The sequence below is a fragment of the Anopheles maculipalpis genome, chromosome 3RL (assembly GCF_943734695.1).
Source record: "Anopheles maculipalpis chromosome 3RL, idAnoMacuDA_375_x, whole genome shotgun sequence".
NCBI classification, from domain to species: Eukaryota; Metazoa; Arthropoda; class Insecta; order Diptera; family Culicidae; genus Anopheles; species Anopheles maculipalpis.
Genome location: NC_064872.1, coordinates 85,703,556 through 85,729,158, shown reverse-complemented (window position 1 = coordinate 85,729,158; position 25,603 = coordinate 85,703,556). Strand labels below are relative to the sequence as shown.

Here is a 25,603-nt window from a genome sequence, read left to right as displayed (position 1 = left end):
AACGGAAAGTAGGTTGAGGGATCTGGATTTGACAAATATTTGACGAGGCAGACAATGTGCTTACCTTGCAGGGAAATATAAAGGGTACACCGTTGAGATGGTTTTTCTCTTCTATCGATTCTATCCCGATACCATTGAATGAGTTCTTCGCTTAGATAAAAACTAGCATGAGGGAAGTAAAAGGAAGCAAAAGTATTTTTATATACCATGAGTCGAACTAAACTTATTGTCTGTTAATTACTCTTAGCGTATTTATGATGAAAAATTGATATTTTGAACCATAACCGGGATTAAGTAGAAGCATCGAAAGCAGTTGCTTGCATATACGGAAGAAGGAAGGTGAAGATGTTTTTAATAATTTGAAAGACGCAACTGTGCTAGAAATTTTATAACTATTAACAGACTTGTGCGATTAAGTGTCTAAATGTTCCACTAACAATTCGAATAACATGTTTCAAATATTTTATTAAATATTGATTGCATACTATTTGGCTCTTCAAACCCAAACCCTGTTCATCAACAATATTTAACAACATTTTTTACTTTTTCCATGGTATCAGCTACAAATAGAAATAAAATAAATAAACCACTAAAAGAGCAGCGAAAAGAAAAATCAATCCCGTATGATTAATCCTCATCACGACACACTGACGAACCGTCGTAAGTAAGCCCTGTTCTAGGACGAGAGATAATTGAAATGAAAATCGATCCCTGCAAGGATTCCGCCACCTAATTAACGCATCATCTCCCTGGCTTACCTTTCACCCACAACGCAAAAGGAACGGCAACGTATAGCGCCTGTACGTAATACACCGAAAGGTGCGCGTAACCTGAAACCAAACGATCGCTATCGGATGTGCGCGTTCGGTCGCCCATCGTTGACACCAACCGAGGTTCGAGGTTGTTCCGGCTTGCCAAACAAGCTAACTAATGTGTGCGCATACGGAGGGAAGAGTGGTCCCGATTGCTCAACGCGATTGTTCGATGTGGGCAGACAGCTTCGGGTGTATAATTTAAACTGCTTTCGCTTTACATACATTGAGATGTACCAGTAGTGCCGCCAAGAATTAAAGCCCAGACACCAGTAGATTGGAGACAGAGGTTACGCTTTATTCCCTCGCCGTATAATACAAAAGAGCGTAAGGGAACGAAGTTTAACGACCGGACATCAGGACGCTTCAGCGTCGGATTAGCATTCGAAACCCGCCGAAAAGACTGATGCTCTACTTAAGCTGTTCATGTATACGGTCAGATCTTATCCATTAAACATCAGCAGCGGGATGTGTCGACTGTCTGGCTGACCGTTTTGCGCGGAATCGTCAATCGAATGGACGTTCACGTTTTGAGGTTGATTTTAATTCCAAAATAATAATGCTCCTCCACCTCGCGTAACGTGGACGGTGGTATGGTTTTTAATATTTAACCCCAGCATCGTAATCGCATCAGCAGAACGGACAATCGGTTGTTGATACAGATGATCAAACAGATTAAATCTGCATTTGTGTGCGGAAGGGCTGTTTGCAAAACGTACAAGAGCTGCACATTCCGGTTGCCGATTGCTTCATCAAGATTACGTTAAAAAAACAGGCAAAAACAGTTTGGTGCAAAAAATTAAATAATATGTAACGCATTTTTTTAAATATAAGCGTTATTTTTATTTGCGCCTAAAGATAGGCAATGAGAATGGAAGCATGCAGCATCTTTAGGAATTCATTCAAATAATTGTTCATTTTATCAATAAATTGATAAAATTCCTTTCACGGCCCACCACACACACACAAACACAGCATGCTTTCATCTGCATGCCCAACGCCGGTTTGGGATGGACAGATTTTCCCCAGTGGTGATTAAAAATAAAAGCGATAGAACTTGCAGCGGACATGCGACTGTCATGTGCAATGGTTTAAACTTTACAAAAAAAAAAATCCAACATACACAGAACTTGGAAAAGACTCTCTATTACATCATCATCGACAAGGAGGTAGTAGGACTGAGGGACGGGTTTCGGTAAGCCAGGTCTCCCAGTATGGCGTCCCCGATTGCGTAACTGCCATACGTTCCAATGGTAACGGGGCGCTTAAACTCTTCGATTAGGGTTTGGTTTAGGAGGACGAGCGTTTTGGGAAGGGTGCTTGGCACATTAAAAAAAAAAACCCCCAAAAAGGGGCAGGACCATTTTATCAAACACCTGTTGATTGTGTTCAAAACTGTTGCTGTGTGAGAGGAGTTGGAGGAACTGTTGGGAAGAGTTTTCCCTGTCGGTTGTGACCATGCGCCAAACGAACCGAGGGTACGATTGGAACCCGAAGTGTGTCCTTCAAATTGAACACCATGGATGTACGTTAAATTTTAAATAATTAAGACTTTCATCAACTTTAATTACTACATTTAGAAGATTTTGTTTTGTTTTTCTCATTAATTTCTTCCTTCAGTAACGGTATCATCCACGAAACATCCTTTTGAAACGGCTTCTCTTTGAAATTTTTCGTCTCTGGTTACTAGATACAATTTTCTCAGTTAACTGTAGCTTCTTTACACTTTCCATAAATATTCTGGTTGATTCCAGCTGCTGCCCCAAGCGAACGGGACCAACCGGCAGGATTTGACTTACAAAGCAAGAAAAACAACCTCCCCAAACCGAACGCCGCGCGTACACGAACGCCAACTCGTGGCTTCGGGAGCCCGAGCAGAGGAATTCCACGGAGCTTATAAATTGGCTGCGATGGTCTTCGGTCCGCCCTAAACGTACGCTGACAGTCCGCCCGGAAGGAGCCGTTTTTGTGTGTGCTCGGGTTAATAGTAGAAATTGGACCGGGTTCGTTGCCACGGTTCGGTTGAAGTCACCCGCGCGAGTGTGTTTTGTTTAAATTAAGGTAATCAATGAAAATGTGTTTCTTTTTCGGTAGTACTCATAGGAAGATACCGAAATCGCTCAATTAAGTGACAGTGAGCGCGTAGTTGGTTTCAAGTGTGCCACAAAATAGAACGTCCCCGGTGGCTATGTGCCACCGTTGCATAATCTAATTAGAAGCCGCCGGGCGCAGATCATTCCCGGAATAATACTATTAGAACGAATGGTGACAATAGCCGTGGCCAAGTGCAGGTTTAGCCGACCGGTGACCGAAGGTGATTACGTCACGGTCTTCCTTTCGTAGCTTGAAGGATGGTTTGGTACGACTCTGGGATTGTTGTGCAAAATTGTGTTGTTTGAATTGAATCATTCTACACCGTGCTGTCTCGTACTTCAAGTAAATCGTGATTGGTTGATGGTGTTCTACAATTATTTCCTGCCTGTGCGGTGTACCATTCGAACTAGCTTGAAGGGCTATTTGTAATGCCAATAATCATCGTCGTCGTACGATGATTGTTTACATAGTGTGTAAGAAAAGATGTGCGCCAGAAAGATAGTGCAAATTATGTAACAATTGACGTTGTGGTACGTTTTGCTACCTTAAAACAGTTTCCAGGAGTAATTTTAGCTTTAGTGTTTTAGTACTATTAATCAGCTTTTATGCAGCTTTTAAGCACATTTTAACAGTCCTGTACCGGTGAAATAGAATAGAATCGTGGGTGTAGTTTCCCGTGGCAATGCAGGCAATCATCACCCGACGGGTTTAGTGAGGCCGTTTAAGTTGAGGCGACGGCATTGTACAATGTGAGAGTGTGAGAGTGGCATCAGGCAGCATCATGGTTGCGCGCAACTTCTCGCTCCAGGATCTACCTTACAATCGTGTGCTGCAGGTGCCGGACGAGGAACGCGAGTTCCTGGCACTGGATGAGCTAAAACCACACCAGCTAACCGAACTGGGCGTAACGGTCACGAACTCATCGTCCGCCCAACAACAACAGCAACAACAGTCGTCCGTTCATCGCAATCTACCGGTCGCCAACGGGGACCAGATTGAGGTGCCAAATCCGGTCATTACAACCGGTGGACTGCTGCAGAACTATCACCATCATAACGTTTTCTATGAGCTTGGAGCAGCAACACATTCGCCGTCCAAGTAAATATATGGTCGTTTGTTCGTCTGTTGCTCGCTGTTGAGTGTTTGCTGTACGTTGTGCTAGTTTCGTTCGCTTTACCGGTAGTGATTTTTTAGTAGAAATGTGTAAAAATCCGAATTAGGGACAGGATTATTAATAGGAACTGAAGCATGGCTAAGTTCGCTTCGTTGAGACATTAAACAAAAATCAAATACGTTGAAGGGGGTTTTATCCAAATGTTCGGTGTCCCAGCATTCCACAGCAGTAGAAATTGAGAAGGAAATCATGGACCGACCCTATTTAATTATTCCGTGTCCTAATACGTTGTAGTTACTGATTGCCAAAGCCTAGAAAAAGATGGAAAAATGCAAACATATTCATTATAACCCAGACTAAGGCACCACCGATCGTCCACACTAGATGGGGTGATAATCTTTTTAAACCATGCCCTTCTACCCAGGTAAAACCCCAACTTTTCTGGTAGAAGCTTCCTTTTTCACGCCTCCTCTGTACGTATAAACGGCCTGACAGACCTTTACAGTCAACCATCTTCTTCTTCTTGGCTTAACGACCTCTAAGGTCATGCCGGCCATCGAAATGGCTTACTAGATTGCCGATACCACGTAGTTGGTTAGTCGCTTCACTCTACGGGGGGACGGTTCGGATGGGATTTGAACCCCGGTCCTGCCGTTTGAAGAACGGCGACGTTGTCGTCTACACCACCGGGTCACCTCGACAGTCAACCATCGGTAATATAATATTACTAGTCCACCAGAACCTAGCGTGTTTTATTGCCAAAATCCTTCCATTTTCCTCTCTAAAGAGGCTAAGAGGAATGTGTCAGATTTAAACAGAATCCATGTCTCCGGACCCCATAGCGAGGACTAGTCTGACTATCCTGTGTGTGTAGCATTCGATGGTTCAATAGTAAGCACTAATTAGCGGGTCGTTAAACCAAGAAAATGAAGTCCCAACTTCGATCGTCGTGACAGTTATTTTGAATAAAGATGCAAGATGTTTGACTCCTGAGTTTCCCCGAAGTGTGGATTGATTATGCTACTGAGCGGTATCAGCTAGTCTAGCACATTGCTTGTAGTCGTTAAGCCAAGAAGAAGACTCCAGTAGCTCTAGGGGTCATTATGTGTCGAACATATCATTTAACGAGAAAGCTTCCTTTTACATTTATTATTTTGAGTTTTATTTTAAGATTTACACCATTTTATATATTAGCCATTTTATAAAGAATGTTTGTCTCTTTGCTTGTGACTGTTTGTTATTGCACAATTTCTTATATTTCTATTATATAAAATATTTTCTAAACACGTCCTACTTTTTCCCTCTCTTTCGTTTCTACTTTCCCCCAGTGTTAGTGCGGTACCGACCGAGCACATGACCGGTGGCCCGGATGCGTCCCTCCTGGTGGATCCGTCGCTGGCCGGCACAATGTCTGCGGTGAGCAATCTGAGCACCCTTTCGGCGGCCGGAAGCGGCAACCATCATCTGCATCTTTCCGACCATGGACATTCGCACCACGATCACCAGCACGCTTCCGGTGGCGCACGGAAGCGAAAGTTTTCCTTCAAGTAAGTTTTTCTTCGACTGTTGTTTCCTTCGAGTGGGGGTGGGGAGGGTGCCTTTTGGGGTGTTGTGTAAGCCGATACACATGTTGTTAACCTTTTCCCGCGCTAGAGGTCAGTACGTGTGTGCGTCAGCCGAGTTAGAACTGTTGCAAACCGAACAGGCGCTTGTGGTGAGATGAAATCTTACGACTGCATCTTCAAACACGACTCAGTTTTTGCTGTTGAAGAAAAGGCCACACAAACAAAGTTCTGGTTGTAAGTTTTTTGTATTTCCTTAGCAAGAAGTCAGGAGTTGTAAGGGTTTGCGAAATTCAAGCAACACCAACCAAGGTGACGTTCGTTTGATGTTAATTTAGCTGCAAACAGAAACACACTTGAGAAAGAGTCCGACCTGAAATGAGTTAAGGGATCCCGTTCCCGTTTGCACCACCCAAACTCCGCAGTTTTCTTCGACGGAACAAAGATCTTTGTTCTGGGGAAAACGGTGAAGCACATCGCATTACACAATCACCTTCCCCGAAGGTGATTCCCATCTACCGTCGGGTTGATGGGCGTTGCTCTCTACGCACCCACGATGATGCCATCGACTGCCAACAGCTCTTGCGCTAATTTAATAATTATGTAAAATCATCTACCGAACGCTTAGGTTTTTTTTTTTGTCGCTGGATTTATTCGCTGCAAGGCAAGGGCAAAACTTTTTGGGTGTTAATTTTTCACGGAAACCTCAAACCGGCACGGCCACCGCCGCGACAAATGAAGCCACGGAAGTAGCAGAAACTTCAAGCCTCTTGCCCCCGGGAAAGGTTGGCATTGTGATGGGCTTTTTTTGCTGTTGTTGTGTGCTGACGTAATGTAATTTACGATGTCGCCCAGTATCCACCGGGACAGTCGTAAGGATTCGCGCGGTCGTGTGATACGTTTGTAGCGTCTTAGTTCTTCGGTGCTGCTGTTTGTAGCTTTACCTGGGGGGAAAAAATCACACCGTTAAATGGAAAATAATCATCATTTGACGTGGCGTTGTAATGGGTCCGGACCGGAGTCGATTCCGCGTCAGGTGATGAGTATAATGATCGGAAGCTTCGTCTAAATTGGGGCACGTTTTGTTGTTGCCGGTACGATAAACGTACCGCTTAAAATGGTTTTTACATCTTTAACGTAAAGGGTTGTTTTTTTGTCGGTAGCGTTTTAAATTTACAACATCAAAGGATCGTTAATTTACCGTTGTATCCAACTTCTACGCATAGGCTTTTAACACCGGTTGAAGAATTGATTCGGGGAACATCGATTGTAAGCAATATTTATTTGTGCTACATTTAAACATGTCTTAATTAACCATTTTTATTATACCGATTCTTGCACAGCAATGCTGAAATTCTGTAGTATTTTTGGCAGTTGACGTCAACGGTGAAAATCCTTCCTTTGAAGTCCAATAAGATAAAGGTTTCTATAGTATTCTGTTAACATTTCTGGAGCTTTTGATGCTAGAAATTCATTTCATTTCGTGGGTATTTTAATTTAAATAGTATTTATTAGAGGCTCCTCGTTACTACGTCAGTCATTCTCCAATAAAATGGTCCATAAGGAGCCTTAAATAATACGCCTTCAGGATTGAAGGCCTAGTAGATTGATTATTTATCCTCAAATTATTACCAAACGTTCAAATCGAATGAACGATTTCTATGATTTTTCTCCCACAATTTCTCTCGTTCCATGTTACCAAAGTGATACGAGCGACATTGAAGATGATACCTGTGATGATTCAAAATCCGTCAGGACGACCGATGAGAGCAAAAAGTAAGTTTTTGACAAATCATCTCTGCCTAGACGAGCTTACATTAACCTTCGCTTCTTTTACTTGCCTTCCTCCACAGGCAAAACCACAGCGAGATCGAAAAGCGGCGGCGGGACAAAATGAACACCTACATTACAGAACTGTCCGCCATGATACCGATGTGCCATGCAATGTCCCGCAAGCTAGACAAACTGACGGTTCTGCGGATGGCCGTGCAGCATCTGAAAACGATCCGGGGCGCCGTACATTCGTACACAGAGGGTCACTACAAGCCGGCCTTTCTGTCCGATCAGGAGCTGAAGATGTTAATACTGCAAGCTGCAGAAGGTTTTCTGTTTGTGGTTGGCTGTGACCGGGGTCGGATACTTTATGTGTCGGAGTCGGTTTCGCACATACTGAACTATTCCCAGGTATGGTGGGACGATTTGGATAGAAGTTAGAACAATTACTACACGCGGTTCAATGATATTCAATAGGGGGATCTCCTAGGACAGAGCTGGTTCGACATACTACACCCGAAGGATGTGGCCAAAGTGAAGGAGCAGCTATCATCGTCCGACTTAAGTCCCCGGGAACGTTTAATCGATGCGAAAAGTACGTGAAAATCATTCGCTTTATGCTTGACGCCTAAAAGTATGCAATATAAGCACACTTCGATTTCCATTTGACAAACGATTGCATACAATTAGGCGTTTTGGTTCGGAAATGACTTCATTTTCTGTATGCCCACTTCTTTACCATCGCAAACAGCTATGCTACCAGTCAAAACCGATGTACCGCAAGGTGTGACACGGCTCTGTCCCGGCGCTCGGCGTTCCTTCTTCTGCCGAATGAAGTGCAAAGCGAACGTCCAGGTAAAGGAGGAAGCGGATCAACCGAACAGTGTGTCCAGCGTGAGCAATGTGTGCCATCGGCGCAAAAAGCAAGTAAATTCCGGTGAGTTTCTCCCGTAAACGGTACAAGGTACAAGGATTCCTCGAGAGTGTGAGTGGCATGATGGTGGTGGTAGCATAGCTTAGCTCACGAAAGCACGATCGTCTTATCCGTGTCGCTGTTCCGTGGTCATTTCAGATAAGAAGTATTCCGTGATACAATGCACCGGTTATCTGAAATCGTGGGCCCCGGCGAAGATTGGGCTGGAGGAGAACGAAACGGACGGCGAGGGAGACTCGTGCAATCTGTCCTGTCTGGTCGCCGTTGGCCGGGTACAGCCTAATCTCAACCAAAGCTGCAGCTTGACTACAAACGGTCTGCACACTCCGAGCAGTGCCAACGGACGGTCACGAAATGGGCAGAATTCCAACTCGGGCACAGGAGCAGGCACGAGCGGTGGCAATACGGGGTCATCCAGCAATGGAAATCCGGCAGCGACACCAAGCAATGGTAGCGGGAAGTCGCTTAATCGCAACAACATTCCCAACCTGCGCAACGTGCAGTTCATCTCACGGCACGCCATGGACGGCAAGTTCCTGTTCGTTGATCAGCGGGCTACACTCGTGCTTGGATTCTTGCCCCAGGAGCTGCTCGGTACGAGCATGTACGAATACTACCATCACGAGGACATTCCAGCACTGGCCGAATCGCATAAGGCCGCTCTCCAGGGCACACAGTGCGTTACCACGTCCGTTTATCGGTTGCGAACGAAGGAGACCGGATTTGTGAGGCTTCAAAGTGAATGGAAATCGTTTCGCAACCCGTGGACGAAGGAGATCGAGTATCTGATCGCGAAGAACAACGTTATCCTGTCGGAGTTGGGCGACAGTGGGACGACCCGAGCTGGTGGGTATGGAATGGGCGAGCTAGGTGATGGGACGGGTGAGCCCGGATCGGGAACCGGAGGGCAACCGGGCGTAGGATACGAGTTCTTCAACCACAGTAAGTATGGTGGGTGTGGCACTATTGAAGCGAACCTGCTAGACCGGGTGTGTCGGTGGGCGAATTTTAATACGTTTTTGTATTTTTGGTTTGGTTTCGGCGCGTACCTAGCGAATGGACGTGAGATACAGCGTATGATCAATTCGCACGTGGAGGCGGGTAAAATAGGGCGCCAGATAGCGGAACAGGTGTTGGACCATCAGCGACGGGTGGGAGATTCTTCCTCGGGTAAGGCATGGTTGCTTTGTTTGCAGAAACGTTAATGAAGTAGCTTAATTTTCGGACTGTGATTGAAGTACGAACACCTTAAGTTATTGGGAGGAGAGACAGGCTTATTTGTCACAATCCTCTTCGTGTAGACTTGTATTTATGTGCCCGAATGTTTCACATAAATCTTTCTAATGAAATCGTGAACCTCTGGCAGCTATTTTGTACATAAATATGGCCCATCTTCGGAAATTTGCTGTGAGAATACAAACGTAACTTCAACACGCCAACAAATCTTAGTGAGAGGTTTAATCCCACCGCTTTCAAGCTTTGTCATACAACTCCATGTGGTTTTATTTCGCCGAGCTTAAAATCTTAACTTTACCCTCAATCCTTTGCCTAGGTTAGTTCATTTGAGCGTAAAGATAAAGTAAATGGGCCTACGATTTGTCTCTACAATTTTTTCTGCTCTCTAGAACGGTCGTCAAGAACATTTTTCTTCTACTATAGATTTATTCCTATTTTTTTTAGTGAAATCTAGTCCGCTAGATACACTTCCAACAATTAATGTGATTAACTTGATCAAGACAAACGATTATCGGTCTTTCAAAGGGTGGATGCTCTATGCCATCACTTTTCATCTGACATAAATTAATCATCATTTGTTTGTTTGTTGATAACTCTGCAGAAAGCAGCCCCAATCCCAACGAACCGACAATGCAGCCCTCCTTCAGTTCGGCACTGTCCGACGCGAACCATTCCAACGATGCAATCACTTCCGGCGAGCACAGCATGGTCACCTCCACCGGTGTATCGCCTTCCTCGATTGCCGTCGTCCCACCCGCGGTAACGACACGCATCAATGGTACGCTGCCCGGTTACAGCCATGTGCAGACGAACGCCATCATCAGCCCCGAGCATGGTAAGGCTAGGAAGAAATGGTGTTATAAAACGGTTCGGTATAGTATACAAATAATATCCCAAAATGGGTTTAATTTTAGATGTCTCACAAACGCAAGCCAGCAGCACGGATGGCAACGATGAGGCAGCGATGGCAGTGATCATGAGTCTGCTGGAGGCAGATGCTGGGCTCGGTGGGCCGGTCGATTTTTCCGGCCTGCCCTGGCCACTACCGTAAGCGGGAGACGCATGTACATTCTATCATCAAGGCTATGATCGTGATCATTTCGAACGTACCGCAAGCCGTACGTTTGTGGAACCGAAAGTTACCAAAATTCGGCGGATACCACAATTGCCGCCATGCAAAACTGTACAAAACTGTTATTTCAACGGCATTTACCTGCATTAAGCTACAAGAGATGGTGAGGAAAACAGGGCAGAAACAAATGCTACCAAAGTAAGCACGTGAAGAATGCTGGACAGTGTAAAGAATATGCGATAGACTTAAGCCGGAAATTGATTCCTAAGGTGCACTGTGATGGGCGTTACAATGTGGTGTAATATGAAGCTAATAGTGAAAAAAACCAACAAACTTATATACAAACGACGAGGCAACACGATCGTTTAATTTAATTTTTATTTTTTTATGGAAAGAATGCTCTGTGATTATCATAAATTATCACCATAACTACTGGGCGGGGGGTGGAATGATCGCGTTGAGGTGTCGCGCAAAAAGATGCGCGGCTCCAAGACGTATCCAACGGTATGCAGGACACCAGGATCGGGCTAAGAATGACTGAGTTATAGTCGATTTTCCATGGGAATGCTGTTGTTTTTCTCAATAACTGAGCGGAAGGTGGAGGGATCGGGGTCCTGCTCAAATTTTTCCGCATCGAAATCCGATCAGTTTTGGCACAAAAATCCGACCAGGAGCGACTGGTAGTAACAGGAGAACATACATTTGAGGAGGTAGCTCGGGACGGCCAAAATATTCCAAATTCAAAGTTATTGAGTTATTGAGGAAAACTCTGGAAAATCGACGATAACTTGCTCATTCTTGATCTGATCCTGGCATCCGGCATACCGTTGGATGCGTCTTGAAGCCGCACATCTTTTTGCTCAACACCTCAACGCGATCCCTCCACCCCCCGCCCAGTTATTGAGGAAAACATTGGAAAATCGACGATAACTCGCTCAGTTTTGGTCTGGTCCTGGCGTCCGGCATACCGTTGGATGCGTCTTGAGGCCGCGCATGTTTTTGCCGAACACCCCTACCAGATTCCTCCACCCCCCGCCCAGTTATTGAGGAAAACAACAGCATTCCCGTGGAAAATCAACGATAACTCGTTCACTCTTGGTCCGATCCTAGCAACCGGCATACCGTTAGATGCGTCTTGAAGCCGCGCAGCTTTTTGCTGAACACCTCAACGCAATCCCTCCGCTCCCCGCCCAGTTATTGAGGAAAACACTGGAAAATCGGCGATAACTCGCTCATTATTGGTCCGATCGAAATGAAAAGCATACCGTTAGATGCGTCTTTGGGCCGTTCACCTCTCTTGAGAATAGGCCAACCCTGATCCTTTCTTTTTCCGCCCAGTTATTGCAGAAAAACCAAAGCATTCCCGTGGAAAATCAACGATTACTTTTAGCAATAGAGTAGCGCATCCTTCCCGTATGAGCATTTAAATATAATCTTCTAATTTTCGAGCAATCTAGTGCTCGTTGGAGAGATGTACACCCGCCTTTCTCTCCTTCCTTTCTTCGGTCGCTGCGCTTGCTGTTGCTAAGTTACGACGAAGACGAAGTTCGGTTCGGGGTTGTTTCTTTTATATATATGTAGATATTGAACACCTCTTTGGCTTTTAAAAGTATGGCACTGTAATTTGAATGTCTAATTCTGTAACGATGATACATCAATGGTGGCTGTTACTAAATTTAAGAAACAATTTGACTTACTTTCGTTTTCTATCTCTAAACAACTAAAATTTAGCCTTTTCCTCCCGCAAATTCACTACTATCGTGGGCGAAACACCACTTCGTACGGTTGCGGCGAGAGCGTAATACCCGGTCGCAGCACGATCGATGGTTCCATCGCCGGATTCGCTTCCACTGGCTTAAGTAGCTCAAACTTTTGCATCACTCCAACGAAAAACGTGAACAAACAAGCCTTCGCTAGCACCTCGCCCAAACAGCGCCGTTTGCCAATCCCGAAAAACATTAACCGATCGGTGTGCAGATGTGCCTTGCCGGTCGCATCCTTTCCAGGCTCGAGGAATCGTTCCGGCCGAAACACTTCCGGATCGCCCCAATAGTCCGGATCCATGTGCACGGTACGTAGGCCAATAAGTACGGTGGTGTTCTTCGGCACCCGATAGCCTCCCAACGTACAGTCGGACAGTGTGCGCCGCGGTCCACTAACCGGTACGATGTGGAAGAATCGTTGAACTTCGAGCAGAAAGGCATCGGTGTACGGTAGCTGTGATCGATCGGTTTGCTGAGGCAGCTCATCGGGCCGTAGCGTTTCGTCGATTTCCTTGCGAATGCGGGCCTGAATATCTGGCCGCAGGATCATCATCATGAAGGCAAGATCGAGCGTTGTGCTTGTCGTTTGTCCACCTGCGATGAATATATCCAGTATAATCATCGTAAGCTGCCGATCGGTAAAAGTCGTATCGGGATCATCCTGACGATCGTGCATCTCCTTAATGTAACCGTAAATCAGATCATCGTTAGCTTTGTCCTCGCTAAAGTGTCGATGATGGGCAGCAATTGTTGGGGCAAAGAATTCGTTTAGCTCCAGATTGAACCGCCGCAACAGGTTGTATCCACTCCATTCCGGTGCAATGAATCGAAGCCACGGCAACTGACTCAACACACCACCGGACATATCGAAAGCCTTCGAACGATCCTGTAGCAAACGGAGCAATCGCTGCAGTCGATCATCCTCGCGCGGTATGCGCGTTCCAGTCACAAACGTCCACAGCACGTTGATGACACTGGTGGAAAGGATACTGCCAGGCCAGATCGGTTGTCCGTCCCGCTCACGAATCACGTCAACCAGCTCGTTCAGTTCGTTCTGTATCTGCAACTGCATCGGCTGCCGCCCGTAACCGACCTGGCGCAGATGGCGTGTAACGAAGTTACGGTGCTCCACCCAGAACGGTCCATCCGTGCAGGTTACTCCGAGTCTGAAGAAGAGTAAGAAAGGAAACACCGAATGGATACTATGCCCTATAGCAGCAGCTTGACCTCGCTCACCTTGTGCCCATCGTGCGCAAGCGAATGAAGAAGTTATTGGGCCGTCCAGCAAAGACATCGTTCCGGTGTACTTCGTTAACGGCAGGATAGTTGAGCGCAACGACCACATACTCCCGACCCAGCTTCAACCCAATTACATTGCTGCGATAGATTTTGCCTAATAGCTCGAACACTTTATGCTGACCACCGTACTGGCGGGCAAGCTTGCGTATGTACGGTGTATTTCCTACCACCGGGAGCCATGATGGGCCTGCAGGAGAGAGAATAAAGAAATAGCACAAATTTAAAATAGGCCACAGACTGAAGAGAATTTAGGACCTTTCTGCCGCCATTCTTTGCAAACAAAGAAGGCTTCATCAAATTGGCCTCGTGGATGGACTCCCCAGTTAAGCATTCCATGAAAGCTAAATCATATAAACAGTATTGGGCAATATACGAGAAGCAACGAGAGAATCCTTGAAGAAATGTTCTCGTCGAAGAGGCCTCGTCGATAGGACTTCCTCGAAGAGGGGTTCGTCAAAAACAAGGCATACAAAGACGTTTTGTTTCCACACAAATTCAACTGTTGATACTTAAACATGTTCTGTTCAGGGTGCTCCGGTGGTAGAGGTGATAGCGGGCCCGATCTTCAGAAGTCAGAACCGGGGATGACGGACTGACTATCCAAATACGAGATATCAACAAGTCTAGTAAGCCATTCGATGACCGGAGGGAATGTGTAGGTCGTTACAAACATGTTCTCTTGGAGTGTCCAACTTGATCCTTGAGCACTTAATTTAAGGTTAAGGCACTTAGTCCGGCATATGACAACTTAAACGTATTTTTAGCTATAATTCTGGGATTATACGAAGATCTACGACTGCCTGATCAAGTCATAATTGATCGCGAAGCAAAAATGTTCAAAAGATGGTCCCCAAGCAGTGCAAAATGTCTGGTTCTCAAACATCACTTCATAACGGCACGTGGGTTAGCCTCTAAAAAAAAATTATAAGTTGCACTGCACTCACACTACATCATCTGCAATGCTTCCCCGATTGACGATCACATTACACTACTGCATCAGCTGTTTTGGGGAAGGAGAGTCTCACACAGCTACCAAAATACAAACGCACACCCGACACGGAAAAAAATGCAGCATGGTTTTGTTTTGCTTTCTGCCAACGGACCGCATTCGTTCGTCTGCTGCAGGCTATAAATAATGAAAGTGCAGACGCAGGCGAATCCGGAAGAAGAAGCCGACCCAACAACGGGCACCCGAGAGCCGTCGTTGGCTCGCGCGGTACTGATAAGACGGGTCCGAAACTATTCCCACGCCTGTAAGGGATAACGTTTCCCCAAGCTGTTCCCTTATCACGTCACGTCATGGCTTAAAACGGCTCGTGTCGCTGTCTAACGAGTTTGTGGCAGCTCGTGACGGATCAGCTTTTGTTTGATGGCGGAAGTAGCAAACGCCGTGAGAACGTCGCCGACGGTGTTGTCGTCGTCGTCGTCTACTTACCCGGTGGATAGTTGGTCGGTCGTCGAAATTCATTGATGAGATAAGCCAACAACAATGCCACCGTCAAGCCGAGCAGGATGGTGAACATTCTGACGCACTGTGAGCACTATAGCGATACGACACACCTCGCACGTTGATCACTGCAGCTAGCGGAGGGCAAAGACTGCGATTGCATAACGCGGTGCAAGCGAATGCCCGTGTCCCGAGTTTGGTTCCAATTGACTTTATTTAATTTATTCCATACAGAGCGCGATACCGAGGATGCTTGTTCTGGAGTATCGAGTGTAAGAAAGATGGGAAGCTATTCACTGCACTAGAACCAGATTGGTAGTCTATCTTCCGGTTTGCCCTTAACCAACACCTCCACCATGCGTGTATTGCAAAAGTTGACGCAACTGTGCGGTGCTCTAGGGCCTGCTGCTACTGCCAACTTCCCAAAACGAACCGCACTTCCCGAGAGCACGCGACGGACTGAAGGGATCTGGTCCGATCGTGCCGTTGCATACTATATGCGTAGCCTCCGATCCGGCACCATGGGCACAGCATGTGTTTCTATGTGCATATGCTTATCAGATCGATAAGGGACTGTGATTGCCTTAAAATTCTACCTGAGACTTGAGACTAAACCTGCTCTTACAATCAGTCAGTTTCGTTACATTGATGGGACAAACAGGCACACAACATCCGAAAGCGAGACTGCTTATGTCCGCTGTGATACCCATAGTTTTGCACGACTGAACGAGTCGCTAGAAACTTCCTATCGACGGTCAGGGTTGTAGCTTGAAGTAAGTTGATGAGACTTAATTCTTACTTTCGCGGCCTAAACACCACATTGTAAGGCTTTGCCGAGAGCGTTATCCCTGGCTTAAGTGTTAACGATGGTGCCATATCCGTGTCTTCCCCATCATCCTTCGGCCTTTGCAGCCAGAACCGTTGCATCACCCCTACGAAGATCGTAAACAGACAGGAACGGGCTAACGTTTCACCGAGACATCTACGCTTGCCCTGTCCGAACGAAATTAAACGTTCCGTGTTGATGATTCGATTCTCCTCGTTAAGGAATCGTTCCGGACGGAACACTTCCGGATCACCCCAATGCTTCGGGTCCATGTGTACGTTGCGTAAACCGTAGAGAACTGTCGTGTTTTTCGGTATCCGGTAGCCTCCAAGCGTACAATCCTTTATAGCACGCCTTGGTCCACTCACAGGAGAAATGCTAAAGAAACGATGAACCTCCAACAGGAAGGCTTCCACATAAGGCATCTTATGATGATGCTCATAGTGAGGAACGGTATCGTGTCCCAGCTGTGCATCGATTTCTTCGTGAATTTTCATCTGTATATCTGGACGAACGAGCATCATCATGAAGGCAAGATCCAGCGTAGTACTTGTCGTGTGACCTCCGGCTATGAAAAGATCAATAATGATCATCGTCAGCTGCACATCGGTAAAGTTCGCGTTGGATGTGCCTTTACGATCGCGAATTTTCTTAATGTACGCGTAGATAAGATCGTCCACTACTTTATCCTCCGTGAAGTTTTCGTGATGCTGCTCGATCGTTGGCGTGAAGAATTCGGTCAGCTGTTTGTTGAAGCGTCGCACCAGATTGTATCCACTCCATTCGGGTGCGACGAAACGAAGCCATGGCAGTTGGTTCAGAGTACCACCGGACATGTCGAAGGCTTTCGATCGTTCCTGGAGCAGCTGAAGCAGGCGTTGCAAACGGTCATCTTCTCGCGGTACACGGGAACCCGTTACGATCGTCCACAGCACATTGATGACGCTGATCGCGAGGATCGATCCAGGCCAGATAGGTTGCTCCATCCGATTTCCAAGCACTTCCAGCAGTTCGTTCAGTTCGGTTTGAATTTGGGCGTGCATTTTATCACGCCCAAAACCGGCCTCCCGGAGATGACGTGCAACGAAGCTTCTCTGTTCATTCCAGAATGCACCATCGGTAAAGGTAATGCCAAGTCTGTTGTGCATAAGAGTGTTATAAAATCGATTAAAGTACCTTTGTCTTATCCTTCGCGAACTTACCGCGTTCCCAACGTACGTAGTCGAACGAAGAAATTATCGGGTCTACTCTGGAAGGCGTCGTTGAAGAAAATGTCCTTCACCACGTCGTATCCCAGTCCAACCACCACACGTTCCTGGCCAAGCTTCAGCCCAATCACGCTGCTACGATACGATTCCGACAGTTTATCGCAAACGTTCGCTAACAATCCACCATTTTTGGCTGCCAGCTTTCGTACCAGTGGAGTGTTCCCGACGATCGGTAGCCATCGGGGTCCTGTTTGAAAAATTAGGATCCGTTAGGCCGTATCCACCAAAAAAGGATACACTTTATCAAGACAATCTTACCTGGAGGATAGCTCGCAGGACGCCATAGTTCCTTCACAAGGAAAACTACCAACAAGATTAATGCCAGTGCTGCTAGCGTTAGTGTGATCATTGTGATGAGCTGTTTTCTTACTTTAAAGATTTGTTGGAAGAACTGGCTTGAGCTCAGTATCAACTCAAAGTGTGATTGAAAAGCAACGAATCAAGAGCCTTTAAATATCGCTTATATCGTTGTTCAACCACACACACGTTCGATGTTTGCTTGTTGAGCGATGCGTGGAAACTGTTTCTACACACAAAGAAGCTCCCCTTACGGGGACCCCTTATACGAGGCAACTTCTTCCAACGATCGCATCCTTCCGACTTTAACCCTGCTCACACATACCGCCAAAGATAGTCCTTAGCATTGGACGTTAAAAAATGGCGAGTACAAAGGCGTCCTCCGTCAGCAAAGTAACCCGTACAGGACTACTTCTTGTATTGTTGGAGTCTTCTGGATCGTACCAAGGTAGAAGAACTCTTCTGTGTTAGAACAAGATTGTCACCGTCAACTGATAATCCGGCAAGCAATTACTGTGTCTTCATCGCATTGATCCTCAATCCAATTCTTTCGACCACGTGTGTCAGTCGGTTTCACGGCTCAGCTATGTAGGAAATAAAGTCAAGGAAGTTAGAAACGGCTCCCCTCTCGTGGTTTTGGCACCAAAAATAGATAAGCTAGTAGTGCTAATTGCTGTTGCGAGAACCGATTGTGAAGGCCATACATTACGCACTTTGAAGCAGCGGACTTGATGTTTTGCATATTGATATCACTGTTGGTTGCTTCACCTAAATGGTGTTGTAAACATGTAACAACGCTAAACCATGGATCACAGCACGTGTGTTGAGGCTTCGTGTATGTAAAATAGCCCAATCGGCTTATTGAAAGCTAATAGCGATTTACTTCCACAACTCATCCATCCAATTCTCGTAGAACAGAGACTCCGATTCTTTCGAACACGTTACGCTGAATTACCAGTTTCTGCCAAACTTTAGTTCGGAATAACTTACTCCCTTGATCAAGATATTTGCACCACGGGCTATGACAAAAGCATCCACGAACAGTTTTATGAATGAACTTTAAACAAATTCCTCCTTCGTTTTCCCTCGTGGACTACGGGACAGAACACTGAAAGGCGGTACTATCTTGATAACCTCTTCATACCTGGTGATCACCTTCGTAACAGTGTCCGTTCGGTTCGGCTTCCATAGATCGGATCACATGTGGTTCTCACATGCACGAACTCTTCCAGCAAACGGCAAATTAAATGTTTGTTATTTAGAACATTGATTTGTTTGGAAAAACAAACAAACTACATGTTGCACCTGCGGAGTTTGTGGAGAAGACTCACGACCTCCCGGCTAGAGCACGAAACCGGAACCTGGGTCAACCGTAGCATCACTTCCTGCTCCACGGTCACCGTAGCTGCCAGATGCTTGTTCTAAATAGGGAGCAGCAGCATGAAGCCAACCATCACTCGCACCCGCTCAGAATCTGGCCAGTGGCAAGAGCTCCAACCAGGAGGTTTTTTCCTGCTCGAAGGAAGACGCTTCACTGTGTTTAGATTATAATGTCGCCTTAAAAATAGATCCCAACATGGAATGTTTTTATCGTAGATGTTTTTGTGCTGCTGCGTCAGGGAATGGGCCACCATTTACATTACAATACAGGAACGGACGGTACAATGTCATGTGTTCGATGGACAATACTAAGCGTAACCGGGTATAAAGCGCTTGGGACGCTCGGTATCCGGCATCAGTCACGTGGTTCCCGTTGGACTTGGTGGGTGTTTGAGCAGGTCAGTTACTTGGGCGTAGCCATGTGGAACGGTGCACTGATCGCGATCGTGGTGTTAATGGTGGTGTACTGTATTTGGGACGTCCGTAAGCCAAAGAAGTTTCCACCCGGTAAGTGTATGGTGGTCGGAGACAGAATCCTGCTAAAGTTAAAATTACTGTACAATTAATCGCTCTCTTATCCTCCCTATAAGGCCCACATTGGCTTCCATTTATAGGTAGTGGATTGGTGATGCTAAAGCTAGTCCGTTCCCTTCAATACTTTCATCTGATGTGGCTGGAACTCTGCCAGCAATACGGTTCGATTGTTGGTGTTCGATTCGGGCAAGATCGGATAATCGTTGTCTCGGGACGTGAAGCAATCCGTGCGATGTACGCAAAGGAACAGTTTGATGGCCGTCCGGATGGATACTTCTTTCGGATGCGTTCATTCGGTCAGCGCCTAGGAGTGGCCCTGACCGATGGTCCAAACTGGGAGATACAGCGTAAGTTTGCTGTTCGTACGATGAAACAACTCGGCATGGGCAGAAACGAATTTCAGCGCGTGATTGAGCGAGAAGTGCAAGAGTTGGTCCACAACTTTCGGAAACGGGCGAACGCTGGTGAAACATTTCCCATGAGCGGTTCCATGGATGTGGCGTTGCTGAATGTGCTTTGGGTGTTGCTGGCGGGTCAGCGGTTCGAGCTGGAGAACGAGCGATTGGGCTGGCTTGCAGATACAATTCACCAAACGTTTCATGTGATCGATGTGTCTGGGGGAACGTTGAACCGGTTCCCTTGGTTGCGGTTTGTATGTCCGGAAAGTTCCGGGTACGGTCCGATGTTGCGATTATTAAAGCCTCTTTGGGGGTTTCTTGAGGTACGCTAAACAATTGTTGTACTTGGTTTGGATAGTTCGCTTAATTTACCCATTATTCTCTTTAGGAAACGATTGAAGCGATCAGGAAGAATCCTCACTGTCCCAATCGACGTGACAGTCTCATCTCGGCGTTCTTGGTGGAGATGTCTCGTGCGGAGCATCACAACTCGTTCACCGATTCGCAGCTCGTCAGCGTATGTCTCGATCTGTTTCAGGCTAGCATTGAAACGATCAGCAGTGTGATTGGATTCGCGTTCCTCTACATGTTGCACCACCCGGATGTGATGCGTAAGGTGCAGCAGGAACTGAATTTTGTCGTTGGACCTGACCGTTTACCAACGGCTAACGATCGACCACAGCTACCGTACACCGAGTCCGTAATACTGGAAGTAGAACGTATTGCGACCGTTGTTCCGGGTGGACTAGTACATCGGGCCATGGAAGATGTGGAACTGTGCGGATATCTTATACCAAAGGATGCGATTGTGTTGCCGCTACTGTACTCTCTTCAGATGGATCCGAAATATTGGACCGATCCAAACGTTTTCCGACCGGAGCGATTCCTCAGCGAGGAAGGAGATCGTGTGGTGCAGCATGATCTTTTCATACCCTTTGGAGCGGGTCGACGACGTTGTCTCGGGGAAGCACTAGCTAAGCCGGCTGTATTTCTCTTTTTTAGTGCGATTCTGCACAGCTTTGCGATTGAATGTGCAGACAAGGAACTACCATCGTTGAGTGGAGTCGATGGTATAACGTTGTCCCCTCAACCGTTCACACTAAGGTTATCGGATCGGGTGTGTAGGTAGAGATGGTAGTCGTTTAAATGAACTATGTTTTAAAAGTTAAAAATAAATCAGTAGTAGTATAGTAGTTAAGATGGTAGCTATATTTGTACCGGAAGGTATACAGAACAGTGCCAAAATAATCGATTGAAGAGATTTTATTTTTTAAAGATTTCATTGATGGTATTATAAATGATGAATTTGCGTTTTCAAGCTTTAAAATCTTGGTAATGTATTAAACATATGTAACATATGTGTTGTATCATGGTTATTGCCGTTGTAAGCTGTTACAAGCATATGTACAACACTGTAACGCAAGGCGCAAACAATTATGAGGTAATATAAGAGAGTTCGTTTAACGACAATCACATTTTACACCGTTCTGCTATGTTTATGATACTTTTATGAAAGAATTGCAATTTTAAGGATAGTATAAGATACAGCACGTTGTTTCTATAGTTTTTAAATTGGTGATTCAAATTCCCGCGAAAATGCTTCGAATGCTTCGAAAAGAACAGCACGACAGCTTTCGTTTGTACGCCAAGGTTTACAACAAATGGTACCGATGTTTCGTAATTTAAATAAACTTTAATGGTAGAAAACATCATGTAAATTACTGCTATTTGTCAATTATTGTGTAATTGAGAGTATTATAATAATATAGTAATCTCAAAACATTTATAAAGTGACTTGTTATGAAATAAATAAAAAATCGATAAGACCCATCTTTTATGTGTTTACCTTGGCTGCTCTCAACGTCAAACGCACCGGCTGTATTTTGTTGTGCTTTGTACAGTGAATGTTTTGTGTCTATTAATTGACTGTACTTTTACATTTTCACTTTTTAAACCCACTTTTTTATGGATACTGACAACGAACCAGATATTGATTGGTAAATGAATGAATAAACATCGATTGCAGTCAAGCAGTTTATCGTGCAATCTATGCTACCTTTCTAGCCCCTTCGTGAAGAAGGAAAAAAGTTGTAAAATCTGTGGCGAACATGAAGGACCGATGGAATCAATATTTTGCAATGCGGACGACACGGCACTCCTGAACAAAATCTACAAATGCACCCGTGTGGAAGTAAGGTTTCGATATGGGATTGGATTTAGGGTGGAAGAATTACATTGGATTTCACTGCATGCTTTACCACAGGTGACACCAGTTTGTGGCTTGATTTCACCCATCTGCGAGTACTGCCACCGGCGGATCGATGAGTACGACGAAAACGCGCAACCGAAGGTGGTCGAGTTTGTGATCAAAACCGAGCTGGAACCCGAACCGCTTGATTATGATCCGCTGAATGTAGGCAACCTAGTCGATCCAATGGCTATTGATGGTAAGTGGCTGATCGTCGCATGGTTTCATGTAATGAATAACAATTCACCTACATTTACTTTAAATTATGTAGTAAAATCTGAAGAAGATTCGGAAGCCGGCAGTGACTATGCTGAAAGACACATAAAACGGCGAGGAAGAAGAAGAGTAGTTAAAAGTCCTCCTCGAAGCAGGACAATTCGAAGATCCGGTAGAGCAAGGCTGAATGTGGTTTTCAAAAAGGCGCAGAGAAGCACAAGCAAATCAAGTGAAAAAAGGTCTTCATTTGATGATCGAAGTTCCAATGATAACGGCGAAGAAGAGGACGTCGCACTTTCGCAACATTCCGTCGAACTCCAGCGGTCTTCAAGATCGCGCATTTCCTCTCTGGAAGAGGAAAAATCTAAATCCAGCGACTTTGAATCGGATCTCGGCGAGGAGAATGAGTTCGAGAATGGGCATGAATCAGCACCAGAGGAAGAAACAGACCACGCAAGCCTTTCTGAAGAAGAAACCAAAAAACGGGGACGACCCAAGCGTAATCAGGGAGCAGCGAAAGCGAAAAAACCGAAACGTCCCGAATCACCGAAGCAGTGCGAAGTGTGCGGCAAACAGGTGCAGTATATGCGTGAACATATGCGCCTGCACCGGATCGAGTCGCAGCATCCCTGTCCACACTGTGATCGAACGTTCGTACAGGCAAATAATCTAAAGTACCACATCAGGAAACATTTGGGCGAAAAACCGTACGCTTGTGGGCAATGTAAGAAGGAATTTTACTGTGAGGCACATCTGAAGTCCCACATGCGAGTACATGGGCCGCAGGGTTTGTTTCAGTGCAGTTTGTGCCCGAAAAGCTTCAACCAGGAGTGTAATCTGAAGAAACATTTGCGGGTGCATACGGGTGAGAAGCCGTACGTGTGTGATAAGTGTGGGAAACGGTTTAACAGTACCTCCAATCTGAGGAATCATGCACGGTTGCACTCGGATGAGCGACCTCTGACGTGTGATCACTGTTCGAAAAGTTTCGTCGATGTGCATCATCTGCAGCGGCACATACGGGTGCATACGGGTAGGTTTGTTCAAGCGATTAACTATACCAGGATCTTAATAAAGCATTATTTTCCTCTTCTTTCCTATTTTTGTAGGAGAACGACCGTATATTTGTCATGTGTGCTTCCAAGCCTTCTACTGCCAGACCGGTCTAATGGACCATCTAAAGACGCACATCGAAAAAAAGGCTTTCAAACTAGACTAGCTAAAGATAAAGGGCAGTTTCGGATTCGGTAGAAAAAATGTGCCAATATGGGGATGATATTATTGCTTTAAGTTTATTTTTTCTATAGAATTTTTATACGCTTTAGGCGTAGCGTTAGGGACACATACAACCTGTTAGCGAGATCTGGTGCAATCGTTCTTTGCATGTTAAAACCATAGATAGACATAAAGATTCCGTGTCCGCGTGATTCGAAAGCCTCATCGTGCAGAGCAAAGCGCGGGAGAATGTGAAACAACAGAACGAACAGGGAAGCTAGCACATCGCGTGCCACAAGTAGCCTGCACGCGTCTTCCAGCAAGCGGACATCGAACCTTAGCTGCACACGAACTATAAACAAAGTGTATGGTTGAACAAAGATAGTGGTTATATTTAAAAGCTCGCGAGTTCTTACCTTTGCATCACACATCGAGTTGATCCCGAGCTCAAACCAGTTCTTCCAACACATTTCCGAAGTAAGAAAAGAGTTGAACAAAATGATCACACTAACGCTGGCAGCACTGGCATTGATCTTGCTGGTAGTTTTCCTTGTGAAGGAACTATGGCGTCCTGCGAACTATCCTCCGGGTAAGATTGTCTTGATAAAGTGTTCCTCTTTTTTGTGTAGTATGTTCTAATAATGCGATATTCCTTTTTTCTTCATTCAACAGGACCCCGATGGCTACCGATCGTCGGGAACACTCCACTGGTACGAAAGCTGGCAGCCAAAAATGGTGGATTGTTAGCGAACGTTTGCGATAAACTGTCGGAATCGTATCGAAGCAGCGTGATTGGGCTTAAGCTTGGCCAGGAACGTGTGGTGGTTGGATTGGAATACGACGCGGTGAAGGAAATTCTGTGCAATGAAGCGTTCCAAGGCCGTCCGGACAATTTCTTCATTCGACTGCGTACATTGGGAACAAGGTATTTAACCTTAGTATGTTTTTTGAAGATTATAAGTATTAATTGTACCTTTTTCGTTTCGGATAGATTGGGCATCACTTGTACGGATGGCACATTCTGGAATGAGCAGCGAAGCTTCGTTACTCGACACCTGCGCCACGTCGGCTATGGTCGGCAGGCAATGCACGCCCAAATTCAAACCGAACTGAACGAACTGCTGGAAGTGCTTGGAAATCGTATGGAGCAACCTATCTGGCCTGGATCAATCCTCGCGATCAGCGTCATCAATGTGCTGTGGACGATCGTAACGGGTTCCCGTGTACCGCGAGAAGATGACCGTTTGCAACGCCTGCTTCAGCTGCTCCAGGAACGATCGAAAGCCTTCGACATGTCCGGTGGTACTCTGAACCAACTGCCATGGCTTCGTTTCGTCGCACCCGAATGGAGTGGATACAATCTGGTGCGACGCTTCAACAAACAGCTGACCGAATTCTTCACGCCAACGATCGAGCAGCATCACGAAAACTTCACGGAGGATAAAATAGTGGACGATCTTATCTACGCTTACATTAAGGAAATGCGTGATCGCAAGGACACATCCAACACGAACTTCACCGACGTGCAGCTGACGATGATCATACTGGACATCTTTATCGCCGGTGGGCAAACAACAAGCACTACGCTGGATCTTGCCTTCATGATGATGCTTATGCGCCCGGATGTGCAGGAAAAGGTGCACGAAGAAATCGATGCACAGCTGACCATCGATGCGATGCCCCATTATGAGGATCGTCTTAAGCTCCCGTATGTGGAAGCGTTCCTTCTGGAAGTGCATCGTTTCTTTAGTATTATTCCGTTGAACGGGCCGAGGCGCGCCATCACCGATTGTACGCTTGGAGGCTATCGAGTACCGAAAGATACGACCGTTCTTATGGGATTACGCAACGTACACATGGATCCGAAGCATTGGGGTGATCCGGAATCGTTCCGTCCGGAACGATTCCTTAACGAGGAGCGGCAACTCGTCCACACGGAGCGTGTGTTAGCGTTTGGGCAGGGTAAGCGTAGATGTCTCGGTGAAACGTTAGCCCGTTCCTGTCTGTTTACGTTCTTTGTGGGTGTAATGAAGCGGTTCTGTTTGGTTAAACCGAACGATGATGGGGAAGACACGGATATGGCACCATCGTTGATACTTAAGCCAGGAATAACGC

At 45.9% G+C, this 25,603-nt stretch overlaps 10 protein-coding genes across 12 annotated transcripts in view; 6 read left to right on the top strand and 4 right to left on the bottom strand.

Annotated features, from left to right (window-relative positions):
* Positions 1 to 25,603, top strand: part of LOC126563457 (uncharacterized) — a 420,587-nt gene that overhangs the window by 142,259 nt on the left and 252,725 nt on the right. The gene's annotated exons all lie outside the window — the stretch shown is intronic.
* LOC126561112 (gamma-soluble NSF attachment protein) overlaps positions 1 to 25,603 on the top strand; it is a 487,575-nt gene that overhangs the window by 243,318 nt on the left and 218,654 nt on the right. The window lies entirely within an intron of this gene.
* LOC126565954 (EEF1A lysine methyltransferase 2) overlaps positions 1 to 25,603 on the bottom strand; it is a 176,464-nt gene that overhangs the window by 1,208 nt on the left and 149,653 nt on the right. The gene's annotated exons all lie outside the window — the stretch shown is intronic.
* Positions 1 to 25,603, bottom strand: part of LOC126563195 (cold shock domain-containing protein CG9705) — a 186,540-nt gene that overhangs the window by 151,796 nt on the left and 9,141 nt on the right. The gene's annotated exons all lie outside the window — the stretch shown is intronic.
* Positions 1 to 25,603, top strand: part of LOC126562375 (arginine kinase) — a 310,846-nt gene that overhangs the window by 277,167 nt on the left and 8,076 nt on the right. The window lies entirely within an intron of this gene.
* Positions 3,686 to 10,624, top strand: LOC126561628 (aryl hydrocarbon receptor nuclear translocator-like protein 1). The gene is made up of 10 exons (XM_050217893.1): positions 3,686 to 4,004; positions 5,349 to 5,567; positions 7,287 to 7,358; positions 7,436 to 7,766; positions 7,833 to 7,950; positions 8,107 to 8,292; positions 8,428 to 9,231; positions 9,343 to 9,459; positions 10,127 to 10,360; positions 10,440 to 10,624. Exons 1-10 carry the CDS (start codon positions 3,688 to 3,690, stop codon positions 10,574 to 10,576), a joined length of 2,535 nt encoding a protein of 844 aa, XP_050073850.1. The 5' UTR covers positions 3,686 to 3,687; the 3' UTR covers positions 10,577 to 10,624.
* LOC126562095 (probable cytochrome P450 305a1) lies at positions 12,353 to 15,191 on the bottom strand. Its single transcript, XM_050218511.1, has 3 exons — positions 15,095 to 15,191; positions 13,597 to 13,846; positions 12,353 to 13,526 (listed from the first exon to the last, which is right to left on the bottom strand). The coding sequence occupies exons 1-3, from the start codon at positions 15,180 to 15,182 to the stop codon at positions 12,353 to 12,355; spliced, it is 1,512 nt and encodes a 503-aa protein (XP_050074468.1). The 5' UTR covers positions 15,183 to 15,191.
* On the bottom strand, positions 15,902 to 17,566 carry LOC126562132 (probable cytochrome P450 305a1). Its single transcript, XM_050218560.1, has 3 exons — positions 17,459 to 17,566; positions 17,135 to 17,387; positions 15,902 to 17,069 (listed from the first exon to the last, which is right to left on the bottom strand). The coding sequence occupies exons 1-3, from the start codon at positions 17,547 to 17,549 to the stop codon at positions 15,902 to 15,904; spliced, it is 1,512 nt and encodes a 503-aa protein (XP_050074517.1). The 5' UTR covers positions 17,550 to 17,566.
* On the top strand, positions 19,269 to 20,938 carry LOC126562128 (methyl farnesoate epoxidase-like). Its single transcript, XM_050218553.1, has 3 exons — positions 19,269 to 19,384; positions 19,468 to 20,132; positions 20,198 to 20,938. Exons 1-3 carry the CDS (start codon positions 19,297 to 19,299, stop codon positions 20,936 to 20,938), a joined length of 1,494 nt encoding a protein of 497 aa, XP_050074510.1. The 5' UTR covers positions 19,269 to 19,296.
* Positions 21,775 to 23,502, top strand: LOC126562171 (zinc finger protein 37-like). Its single transcript, XM_050218605.1, has 5 exons — positions 21,775 to 21,806; positions 21,874 to 22,000; positions 22,073 to 22,256; positions 22,329 to 23,306; positions 23,383 to 23,502. The coding sequence occupies exons 1-5, from the start codon at positions 21,775 to 21,777 to the stop codon at positions 23,490 to 23,492; spliced, it is 1,431 nt and encodes a 476-aa protein (XP_050074562.1). The 3' UTR covers positions 23,493 to 23,502.

Excerpts from the sequence above, each read along its gene's own strand:
- LOC126562171 (XM_050218605.1), top strand. The coding sequence starts at position 21,775 with ATGGATACTGACAACGAACCAGATATTGATTG. Across the intron at positions 22,257-22,328 it reads CGATCCAATGGCTATTGATG|TAAAATCTGAAGAAGATTCG; the intron begins GTAAGTGGCTGA and ends TAAATTATGTAG. Across the intron at positions 23,307-23,382 it reads GCACATACGGGTGCATACGG|GAGAACGACCGTATATTTGT; the intron begins GTAGGTTTGTTC and ends CTATTTTTGTAG.
- LOC126562132 (XM_050218560.1), bottom strand. The coding sequence starts at position 17,549 with ATGATCACACTAACGCTAGCAGCACTGGCATTAATCTTGTTGGTAGTT. Across the intron at positions 17,388-17,458 it reads TCCTGCGAGCTATCCTCCAG|GACCCCGATGGCTACCGATC; the intron begins GTAAGATTGTCT and ends TTTTTCAAACAG. Across the intron at positions 17,070-17,134 it reads CTACGTACGTTGGGAACGCG|ACTTGGCATTACCTTTACCG; the intron begins GTAAGTTCGCGA and ends TATGCACAACAG.
- LOC126561628 (XM_050217893.1), top strand. The coding sequence starts at position 3,688 with ATGGTTGCGCGCAACTTCTCGCTCCAGGATCTACCTTACAATCGTGTG. Across the intron at positions 4,005-5,348 it reads GCAACACATTCGCCGTCCAA|TGTTAGTGCGGTACCGACCG; the intron begins GTAAATATATGG and ends ACTTTCCCCCAG. Across the intron at positions 9,460-10,126 it reads GGTGGGAGATTCTTCCTCGG|AAAGCAGCCCCAATCCCAAC; the intron begins GTAAGGCATGGT and ends ATAACTCTGCAG.
- LOC126562128 (XM_050218553.1), top strand. The coding sequence starts at position 19,297 with ATGTGGAACGGTGCACTGATCGCGATCGTGGTGTTAATGGTGGTGTAC. Across the intron at positions 19,385-19,467 it reads GCCAAAGAAGTTTCCACCCG|GCCCACATTGGCTTCCATTT; the intron begins GTAAGTGTATGG and ends CCTCCCTATAAG. Across the intron at positions 20,133-20,197 it reads CTCTTTGGGGGTTTCTTGAG|GAAACGATTGAAGCGATCAG; the intron begins GTACGCTAAACA and ends TATTCTCTTTAG.
- LOC126562095 (XM_050218511.1), bottom strand. The coding sequence starts at position 15,182 with ATGTTCACCATCCTGCTCGGCTTGACGGTGGCATTGTTGTTGGCTTAT. Across the intron at positions 13,847-15,094 it reads ACCGACCAACTATCCACCGG|GCCCATCATGGCTCCCGGTG; the intron begins GTAAGTAGACGA and ends TCTCTCCTGCAG. Across the intron at positions 13,527-13,596 it reads TTGCGCACGATGGGCACAAG|ACTCGGAGTAACCTGCACGG; the intron begins GTGAGCGAGGTC and ends ACTCTTCTTCAG.